Genomic DNA, 10,976 nt, shown 5'->3' with positions numbered 1-10,976 from the left:
TTGGTTGATCGTCTCTACGTAAACAACGACTGGTAGTTTCCCTTCGCTTCATAGTAGTCAACAAAAAGATAACAGCAGTAGTCTACAAGTTGGACAAAAAAATATTTACAAATGAGTACATGTAGCAGATTAGAATTTTATTCACCTTAGAGTTTGTGGTCTGAAAACGTTTGAATCTATGCAAATTGTGTCCTGTGTACCGTCTCGACTGCGTAACTCGACGGAAGTTACTGTTGCAAATTTGTACAAGCGCGAAAGCGTTAAATTACCTTAATCTACTCTTAAACGTTATTTGTTGTGCTCATTTGTTTGGCGACGTATTCTGTTTTTTATTGAACAGCACCAGCTTTCATGAAATCCAGGTAAGATCAAGAGAGACCACATTTTATGTCCAAAACTAGTTGTTCATGTTTGTATTCTAACCTGTGGAATGCCTTGCTCAAGGGCTCCTTGACATTAACCATGATGCAAAATAAGTTTATATATTTATGGATCTAAATATGTAACTCTTAATAGCTTTGGGCTTTGAAACTGGAGCCTTACAAATAATTCAAATCTCACTCCTGACAAATGGTTGTTAGTTGAATCTCCACTTGCATGAATAGAATATTTAAAATAAAATACAATGAAATTCTAGAAACTGCGTGACAAAGCAGAATGCATTCGAGCCTGCAGCTTTTCCAATGGGGAAGCCATCCTTCAGGCAACCTCGAACCAAGGACTTGCCTAACAAAAGAAACAAGCAGGTACAACTGAGTTAATATCATATGTAACTACAGTATATGGAAATAATTAGTGCTAAACCACATGTTTGTTTACATTTTAAAGCCATGTTTTTCTCTGTAGAGTTTGATTCCTGTACCTTCACAATATCAAGGCCATCCTAAAGTGCACACGCCTGGCAAAAACGAGAATCATTGGCCTGACAAATATGGACCATCTTTCTTTGCACATTCTGGACCTTCCAATGACCGTGTTCCTTCTCCTACCTTATCTGACATCGAAATACTTTCACTATCTTCAAGAGTTCCGAAATCCACGGCTTCCTCTCAGCCAGGGGTTCACCGGGATTCAGTAGTGACAAAGTATGATTTAGATTTTAAAGTCAAACGAAATCATGTTGCTTTAGTGTGTAAAATGATATGCTCTCACCACGGTGACGTTGCTCTCACAGGTACATTGATCGTTTTCGCTACGGAGAACCACTGAGTCGAGAAGAGCGCCAGCTGATGTCCTCTGAATTTGAAGAGGAGAGGTTGCCTTTGTGGTGGATGTCTTCCTCATCTTTACCTCCTAGTTCCACACCAACTAAAACGCCACACAAAGGTACATTTCAACATTTTGATCAAATGATCGTGTTCCTTAAATGTTCAAATATTTCTTCTTTTTGTTTTTTATGCTGGATCTAAAAGGTGACCACAGCCAAGCAATTTCCAGTCCAGCAAGATGCCCACTTGATGATGATTTCAATTATTCACTATGCAAGGGAGACTATAACATGATGAATGCATATGTAAGTTTATTGGGGAAGTGATTGTTTTTACAGGTAACCAAAAACAAACAAACAGATAAAGGTGAAGAAAAATGCAGCCATGCTCATAGAATTAGAATTTGAGCACTATGCCTGCTCACCTGAGGGATATTTGTAGGAATCTTTGTTAATATTTACCATGTTTGACATATTTACATGTGTATCTTGATCAATTAGAATATCATTAGAAAGTTATTTTATTTCAGTGCTCTAATTCATTTCCAAAAGGTTTAGGTTGATCAAACACACAAAAAATTTTTTTTTTCAGAAGACCAATTCCTACTTAATTTCTGTGTTTACAATATTTGTATGCTCTGAAATCAAGTACTGTATTTCACTTTTTTAAGTATTTCACTTAGTGAGATGATGAATATTGTGTTTTCGTTAACTGCCAGCCATAATCTTCCAAATTCTTTAAAAAAAAAAATCGCTCAGTGTAGTGAATCGATAAAGTTTATGAAATGAGTTTTACTTTTTGGATTGAAATATTTCCCCCCATAATATTTAATTTATAGATATACACCTGCAATGGTACAAAAATGTCTTGCCTTGCAACTAACACCTTTCCTTTTTAACTCAGATTCCATCAGACACATCTCAGAGTGAGTTTGAGGACACGGAGTTACTTCACCTTCAAGAAAGGGCCAGCAGACTTCTGCAGAGAGGGTTTGCAGAGCAGTTTGTTCCTAACAGTAATATTACATCAATTAATTCCCTAACTTGGATTACAACTTTTTTGTCTTTTCTCACAGTGACAGTATTCTCAGCAGTGGATCAATTCCTGTCAGTTCAGAGGGTGTGGGATGTTCAGATCAATCTTCTCCAATCAATATAAATGAGATAAAAGCTACACCAAGTAAGACGCGAGTTGCATCGCTATTTATTCACATTGTATTCATTTACTGTGTTCTTCCAATGTAAACTCTTCTCTTGTATGGGCACTGCGGTCTTTGCAGCAATGTCCAGGTTGGACGCAGCTCCAGCTGTGCCCCTCCAACAATACACTGTCACTTCAAGAATGGCACTTCCTACACGCCCAGAAGAAGACATCCTTACCCAGTGGCGTTTGAGAAGAAAGATGGAGCAGGCCAGTGAACGATGTCAGTCCCAGCAAAACTCCAGAATTCGTACACCCACGTTTAGGGGCCTGGGCCCCAGTCTACAGTTTCCCTCAGTAATTGGACACCCTTACAAGGTAGGAGTCATAGTTGCAACATTTTTTATATACTGTATCCAAGTGTGATCCAAGTGGCAAGGTTGTGTCAGTTGATACAGCTCTTCTACTGGATTTACTGGATCTGTTATGTAAAATGTTTAAACACATTTTAGAAGTCGCTTTCCTTTTTCTTGTATCTCCCATAGCAACAGCCATGTTTTCAATACCCTGAACCATCACAAGAAGCTTTTCCTGAGCACAAAGAAGCTCATGGGCATCACCCCTCAACTTCCGCTCCCTTTCTCGGGGCTGTCTCCGACACGTTAGTCTCTCGACCACAGTCTCTTGCACATGTTCCTGCACACATGCATCTCCTTTGTGATATTCTTCCATGCCCCACGCAGTCAGCTCATGCTAGCATGTTCCAAGGAAATCCACACGAACCGAAAGAGAGCTTAAGTAAAGAAAGCAAAGTCTCTGGAAACTTACAGCAGAGTTACATGGATGAGCCTCCTCACAGACACATTGCATCACCACCTCCTGCTCCTTCGAGACATACAGATCTAGGTTTTCCCTTTAGACCTGCAGATAGAGGTCATCCTTCTACGTTTAGGGAAGGTAGCAGTCCATCAAGACCTTTAGAAGGAAGCTGTCCTTCCAGATTTACAGAAGTCAAAGTCTGCCATCCTTCGAAACCTAAGGAAGAAAACCGTTTTTCTAGACATATGGAAGAAGGGAGTCAATCTAGACCTGTAAGAGGTCACCACGAGGACCCCAGAATGACGACTGAGACGGCTAAAAAGGAAAAAACCCAAGCAAAGCAAGTGGGAGAAAGTGAAAAGACGGAGAGGATCATCAGGAAGCAGACGAAATCGACAAGGTAGAACACAAAGACGTACATGGTGTCATGATTCACTTTTACACTTAAATGGATTGCTTAATATGATGTGATATTTTTTTTTCAGGTGTACTGGATGTAGTGAGCATGCTGATAGGCCTAGCGCCACAAGCTCCGCACATCAGAAGCTTGCAAAGAAGAGCAAGACACGGGCAGATCCACAGCAGCAGGAGAGACGCAAAGATGCAGGCAATCATGCACCACCATCGCCAGTCCATCATGCCTCACGACAGGTCAGCGTGTGCGCAGCTTCATCATAAGTTATTATCATCTTCATGCATAGCTTTATGTAAATTTGCATTACAAGGGAAGTTATCCATTTTCAAACTACTATAGCAAGATTTGAATGTAGCTTCACTCCCCCTCTTGCCCCCTTGCCTCTCTGACCAAATAAAATCAAATTTGAGACATACAATAGAGAGGGAGGGATTATTTTTTATGTTCCACTGTCAGGTCAAACATTTTAATATATTTGGATAGTGTTTTTTTTTTTCAAGTACCACTCCAACATAGTTATTAGGGATGGGCATTTGAGAAAATTACTTTGATTTTGAGTCAATTAAGTCATTTACTGCCATTGACGGCTATAGACGTAAAAAATTAATTTGAACTATATTAGTTAAAAAAAAATTCCCACTTTTGTTAACAAAAGTATGCAAACATAGATTTTTTGTATTGTATTAGAACAGATATAAAATTTGTGATTAATCGTAAGTTAACTAGTGAAGTCATGCGATTAATTACAATTAAAAATTGTAATCGCCTGGCGCCCCTAATTTTTAATAATCTTGTCTTAAAAAAAAAAAGAAAAGATTATTAAAAATATTTTTTGTTTGTTTGTTTAAAAGAAAAGATTAAAAATTAGGGGCATCAGGCGATTACAATTTTTAATCGTAATTAATCACATGACTTCACTAGTAAACTCACGATTAATCACAAATTTTATATATGTTCTAAATGTATAAAAAAAAATATCTAGGTTTTCATACTCTTGTTAACAAGAATGGAAAAAAAAGTTAAACTAATAGAATTGTAAAAAAAAAAAAAATTAAGTCTATAGCTGTCAATGGCAGTGAATGAGTTAACATTCAATAAGTTAAGAAACTATCACCGGTATTTCATATTGTCTTAGATATCACATTAATCAGGATGCTTTAATTGAATCTTGCAGGTAGTTTCAGAGGTCTTGTTCCCACCGGAAGATTCTTCTCCACAAGATGCAGCAGTCCCATCGCCTCCTGCACCTCCACACTCCTCACTTCCTCCTTGCAACACACACACCTCACTGGAGGTCATGTCCCAGCTGCTGCAAGAGGCTGAAGGTGAGCCAAGGTCACTCAACTCTTAATTGTGAGCACTATATTCTTACACATGTACGGCTGTCACACCCTCCGCATTCCTAAACATCTTTGGTCAAAGCTCCCTCAAGGACTTAACACTGTAATATGTGTGAGATATAGTTGGATCAAAAATGACTCTTTTAAAATTCCATAATTATGATTCATCGTTGTCAGATTCAGATGAGAAAGAATTTGAAGATGACCCTTTACTACAAGTCCTTCGCACACAAAGAAAATGGGTTAAGGAGCAAATCAGGTAAAATTGTAATATCTGAAACATATTTCCTCATCTTAACATCGTATCGTATCATCTAATTTCAGATTTGTTAGGTTATTTCTGTCACTTTTTGAGATTTAATCAGCTCTATTTATTCCTTCCAGTCAAGTGGACTTCAAATTGCACAATTTCCTTGATAAGGAAGATGATACCCCAACTTGATGCAGTAACCCATGACAATTTTTTACAATTTGATTTTGTAGGTAATTTATTGACATTTATGGAAGAAATACAATACAATAAAAAGTTCATAATCACAACATGTTTGCTTAAAATGAAAACCGCTTTTATATTGTGGACCCAATATTTACAAAGTGTGCATTCTTGAAATAATTATGGAAGGTTCATTATTTACAAATCTCAGAGACAAGGCCATATTAGAATACAACAAATGTGGTCTTTATGAGAATGGCTGAGACCTGGACATCTCTGTTTGCATCATGGGCGCAGATATGATAAGGACACCGTCGGGGGAAACTGCTGATTCCAAAGCCATGGTATCCACTCCCTTTGGAATTCTGTAGCGTCGGTTAAACTGTCGTGTTGTCATCCCAGAACTATCTTTCTAAAAGTAGTAAAGGAATAATACATTCAGTGACATGTTCCATTTTTCATCAGTCTACAATATACCATAACAAAACCAACCTTTTTTTCTTCGTGCCTTCCTTGTACTTCTACAAAATCTCCTATCACTTTGACAAGGAGATCCTTGGGGTTAAAATGTCTGACATCCACTTGAATTGTAAATCCGCTGTCGTCACAAGTTGCCTGCCAACATATGGTCATTTGTCAGATTAGATCAATCCAATACAATAAACAGTAGAAAATTATTTTAGGAGACTGATACCGGCACATTTAACATTTTCAATTCATTTGACAACACAAATATTTAAATATGCATTATCCATACACTTTTGACAGAGCTTTATTCTCCTATTTAAAAGCTCTCAGGCTGCATTTAGTGATCATCTTTAAAGCCCACACAGAATTAGTCGGATCATTTATGTTGCCCAACTATGTTAAACCCAATTAAGTAAATAAACAATATCACCTCTGCGGCACTGGTGGTAGTATCAATCTCTGGAATTATCAGTTGAGGTGTCCAGCTATATTGTCCGTAAGTCCCATGGAGACGAGGAAAAAGTGGCGGTAAAACCTTCTCCCATTGGATTCCACCAACAGGTAGTGTGGATGGTAGGATGAAATCCATGTCAGATCTGAGAAAAAATAATTAATTAATGGAAAAAGTTGTGGTAGCAGAATATCAAAGCACAAGTCATCTGGTGGCAACAACCTACCTTTGTCTTCAGTAGAGTGTGTTGGAGTATCAAGTGTTCCTTGGCTGTGCGACTCCAGGCTGCTGAGCATTGCTGGGTTATATACTGGCGTTGCATAATGAGTTGGGAATTCATAGAGACACCTTGCTTCTGTTATGTTCTGAGCATGTGTACCCTTGGGATCCTGTTCGTGCAGCAGGACAGTTTGTTTTGGGACTGAAGCAGCTGCCATAGGCTTATTAAGTGAATTTATGGGATCATTGTGCTTCTAGATTGATTGTATCCAACTGTTTGTTCGGGGGGGGGGGGGGGGTAATTGTACTGTTGTCATTAACTAACTGCTATCGTTAAGTCATCAGGGCGAACGTGCACTAAATGTCGGTTTATCTAAAAATAAGTTCAAAAGCTGTGTTGGTGGTTGACTGCCTGGCCAATAAGCCGGAGAGACAGTGACAGACGGCAGGGTTGCTTCAAACACATGCCAGTGCATGTGGGCTGCCAGTAAGTTTGCCCCCAATTAAGTCAATGTAGCAAGTCAAAACATTCTTCTATGATTAGCAAATATCCTATTTTATTATCGTAACTTAAAACTGGCTTATGGAGTTTAAATGTAGTTATAAGGCTGACATTTTGGACCAGACATTATTGGTAACGGATGTCTCAGCATGTTGATGGATAGAGATCACGCACATGAACAAAATATTTTGTAAGATGGCTAATTTTCTTCAAATCTGTACATTTATAATTATAGTGACTGCTCCAAAAGTCATGGATGTGAATTCCACTTAATTACTTTTTTTTGCCTTGAATATCATGTTATTCCTTTTGTTCACGGACTGTTGTCAAGGCTCTAGAGCTCGTTATGGTTAGTTGACATTATGGTGTTTACACCAATGTCAGCTATGCAATGTACATGCGAGGTAGCTCACGTCTTCCCTCCCTGTGTTCACTACTCAATGATTTAGTTTCACGTCATTCTTTCTCATTACTTGAAACATGAACATATCAGACCAGTATTACAGAGACTGCATTTCATCCATTCTTAGGGCAAAAGAGACACACATCCATAAAAGGACCAAATTAATTCCCTTTAACATCCATAAAAAGTATAAAGCATGTCTCCCCTCCCCTCTGAAAAGTACAGAATGTTCTGATACAGCCAGTCACATTGGAGTGATCCAGTATGTCCCTGCAATGTGGAACCGGTCACCTAAGTTTTGACTGCACTGTCTAAATACGGAACTGACTATGTTATGACTCATAAAAGGATAACAGGGAAGTGAGGGCACATTTTAAGGGGCTTAAGGTATTGGGTTTCACAACAGGCGCCAATAATTGTCCAGACTTTAGGGGACCTCTACTGCACTTCAGATTATGTGTCTACAACATACCTCATAGATGAGTCAAACAAAATGCCTGTCCCCTCTTTATACAGTATTATTATACTGCACTTGCTGTCATCTCTGTTACGGTTTCAATCAGGAATGTAACGCACAAGGGAATTGGTCATCGTTTTTATTTGCCTTTCAAACAAGGGTCAAACAGTGCTCATCCACAACCATTAAAGGTAAAGGTTAACATGGTTTCATCATTTACAAGTTATTTCTGTCTAACACAGTGGTTCTTAACCTTGTTGGAGGCACTGAACATTGCCAGTTTCATACATATAGACACTTTCTTAAAATGATCGCCTAAGTCATAAAAAAAAAAAAAGATTATTAAAAAAAAAAAAAATGTTTTTTTTTTTTTTTGTTTAAAAGAAAAGATTTGAACCCAGGTTAAGAACCAACCAATGGTCTAGCACAAAATAATAGATTACATGTGACCGTTCCAGTCCATTATTTATTTTCAACATTTACAAATACAGACATACATAAGAACTTACTTGGTCAACCTATTTAGCCAGAATGCAAAATGAAAAGGGTTTAAGGAATGCCCAGTGGAATTGTAAAGGAGATGTATTCCCCCAACTCCCCCCACTGGGCTCTGTAGTGCTGGTAAATAGTGATCCAAGTGGTGAGTACTGCAACCCATAACAGCAACCCCACTGCCGAGCGCTTCACATCTACATGGATTTTAAAACACACAAAAATGTCATTGTCAATTAGCATGATGGAAAATAAAAACTTTAAAAACACCGTCATATCTTTCTGCTTTTATCAGTAACTCTTAGCTATTTTATTGAACTTCAAACAGGCACACAATTCTGTGACAGAGGGCTGTTTGATCTTAGTTTGTAATGTCTGTTGTGTCACGACAACTGTCAGATCAATGTTTAGTACAGATCATAACTGGTGAGCTATTTTTAGAACAGGCCTTTGGCTACTCATGTGGTTCTTGTGGATCACGGTGGTGACCTCTAGGCTAGGCGGGTTTAGAGACAGAGGTATTTAACATGAAACAGAAAATATTTAGGCTGAAACAATGAGACACTTGACTGTAAGCGAGTTCAACAATCATATGAAATAGTTATATTTAATGTTCTTACTTCTAAACCTTTAATTGGCATACTTAGTAGGTTCAGTGTTGATATATTTAACATTAGGAAAAAGATTTACCAGTTGGCACACTCACATGTTTTTATCTGCAGTTGTTCAGTGTAGACTGGTTTTACAAAAGCTTCTCGGAAAAACCAAACAACGTTGACCAGCCAAAGGAATGGCAAAAAAGCAAATCCACCTGAGAGAAACAGACAGTATGAATAATAAATTGGAACTGTGTTTGGATGATCTTTCTAACACCAGAAGACTATAACTCCCTACGCTGACACGATGTACAGTTTGGTGACCTTAAATAACAATGTCACACCCGGCCATTTGCACCGTGCTGTACTTGGCTTACTTGTACTTGGAGATTCCCTTCCTTTTCCTCTTCTGTAAGCATTTGGTCTCAGTCGACCCGTTTAATTGTGCCATCACTTCATTTACATTATACAACAATGTATTGTTTGTTTATTGTACAAGGTGGCTATTAATAACATGTGAGGGGCTGGATCGGATAACCACTACATTTGCCTCAACCAGGTCATGGATTTTATTATTTCTAGTTATATTCATTACTATTGTGTACAGTGGATTTTGCCAATAGAAGCTGTGTAACCAAGCCTGCAGTAGACTTTTCTATTAGTTATTTTCCTCAGTAAATCTGTTAATGAATACTGCCTATTGTACTATTATTAATGTGATCACTGCCACATGTGCATGTCACATGCATATTTTACTATACTTATGTTATTAAAATCTTGAGTAACATCAGCATTAAACAAAAGCCAAACTTATTGGACTGGTGATGCAGAGTAGGCCAAAACATGAGACAAATAGCCTTGCGTACGTCAAATTTGGGGTGGTCAATAGAGACAAAAATTGGTTAAAAAAACAATTAAAATAACGACATTCTACCCTGGGTATCGAAACCAGTATTGACAAGGCTGATATTTTTTATATCAACAGTGTATCGATCAGCCCAACAGAACAATCAAGAATATTACCTTGAAAATAAACAGTTCCGCTTCTATGGCATCATTCATTCACCCAAGTGTCAGAAACATTTTTAAAAACGAATTTGCTGCCATTCAAGCGGTTCTATAGACTTCTATAATGGATAACCACAAAATCCCCGTATAAGATTAATTCCGTTTTGCCAGATTTGGAATGCAAACAATTTAACTTTCTCCACTCATAACAAAATTACATCTGGGTCTCCTCTGCTGTGTTGCCGTGACATCAGCACAGTGACGTTTCATGTCAATATAAATGTCAATTGTTCTCACCTAGATAATATTTTCTGCATAGACCAAGTTTCTCTTCATTAGGCAGTCTTTCCAGATTCATTGTGGCTGTGTGGTCTCTCCTGTGACAAAGACGGGGTGCATAAAAAAGAAGACAATATGACCATATATATACATCGACGTGGCTATGAATGGCTGTAATTGTATAACTGTAATAGCGGAGTTTGTAATGTAAAATATACAGTGAATTACATGTAGCTATAGCTAGCTAGCTAGCTTCTAACAACTTCGTCCTCGATCCAGTTTCTTAAACCGCTCATAGCAAAACAAGCCCACCTTATAAACGCTTCTACTATTTTTTCCCCAACACGGTTAAGAACAACGTACCTGTCGTTTTTAAGACAAAAGGCGGATGGCAAGACAGATATAAATAGGGGCAACAAACTCCGTTACTTCCGCATGCCTTCTTCTTATCCGTCGTCTTTTTTTCTTTTTTCTTTTTTCTTAAATGTGTCTGATTTTTTTTAGCTTTCTTCTTCTTTATTTTTCTTTGAATGCGCGTTGCAACCCAAAGTACAATAGCGCCATCTAGTAGTCTACAGGCGTATCAAAGAGCCACTACAGAAAAGAGCCTGCAGGAGTACTGTGTGATATTCTATTTTTTGTTTTTGTTTTTGTGTGAAGAACCCAAGAACAAAGTAGCACAAAAAAAGTAATATGTTTGGATTAAGGTAGTTTGGGGAACCTATACAATTAAGGGGCGGGGCTGG

At 38.0% G+C, this 10,976-nt stretch overlaps 3 protein-coding genes across 3 annotated transcripts; 1 reads left to right on the top strand and 2 right to left on the bottom strand.

Moving 5' to 3' along the window:
• Window positions 1-5: 5 nt before the first annotated feature.
• On the top strand, window positions 6-5,462 carry proser3 (proline and serine rich 3). The gene is made up of 13 exons (XM_077576786.1): window positions 6-362; window positions 638-746; window positions 847-1,085; window positions 1,175-1,326; window positions 1,413-1,513; window positions 2,112-2,197; window positions 2,284-2,387; window positions 2,488-2,726; window positions 2,894-3,567; window positions 3,653-3,818; window positions 4,757-4,907; window positions 5,100-5,181; window positions 5,307-5,462. The coding sequence occupies exons 1-13, from the start codon at window positions 352-354 to the stop codon at window positions 5,362-5,364; spliced, it is 2,172 nt and encodes a 723-aa protein (XP_077432912.1). The 5' UTR covers window positions 6-351; the 3' UTR covers window positions 5,365-5,462.
• hspb6 (heat shock protein, alpha-crystallin-related, b6) lies at window positions 5,393-6,761 on the bottom strand. The gene is made up of 4 exons (XM_077576842.1): window positions 6,501-6,761; window positions 6,254-6,419; window positions 5,848-5,970; window positions 5,393-5,767 (listed from the first exon to the last, which is right to left on the bottom strand). Exons 2-4 carry the CDS (start codon window positions 6,410-6,412, stop codon window positions 5,603-5,605), a joined length of 447 nt encoding a protein of 148 aa, XP_077432968.1. The 5' UTR covers window positions 6,413-6,419; window positions 6,501-6,761; the 3' UTR covers window positions 5,393-5,602.
• Window positions 6,762-7,977: 1,216 nt separating this feature from the next.
• Window positions 7,978-10,759, bottom strand: psenen (presenilin enhancer, gamma-secretase subunit). Its single transcript, XM_077576843.1, has 4 exons — window positions 10,594-10,759; window positions 10,249-10,328; window positions 9,054-9,158; window positions 7,978-8,544 (listed from the first exon to the last, which is right to left on the bottom strand). The coding sequence occupies exons 2-4, from the start codon at window positions 10,307-10,309 to the stop codon at window positions 8,405-8,407; spliced, it is 306 nt and encodes a 101-aa protein (XP_077432969.1). The 5' UTR covers window positions 10,310-10,328; window positions 10,594-10,759; the 3' UTR covers window positions 7,978-8,404.
• Between the last annotated feature and the right edge of the window lie 217 nt (window positions 10,760-10,976).

Source organism: Vanacampus margaritifer, chromosome 9, assembly GCF_051991255.1.
Source record: "Vanacampus margaritifer isolate UIUO_Vmar chromosome 9, RoL_Vmar_1.0, whole genome shotgun sequence".
Taxonomy (NCBI): Eukaryota; Metazoa; Chordata; class Actinopteri; order Syngnathiformes; family Syngnathidae; genus Vanacampus; species Vanacampus margaritifer.
This window is presented reverse-complemented; position numbering and strand designations above follow the sequence as displayed.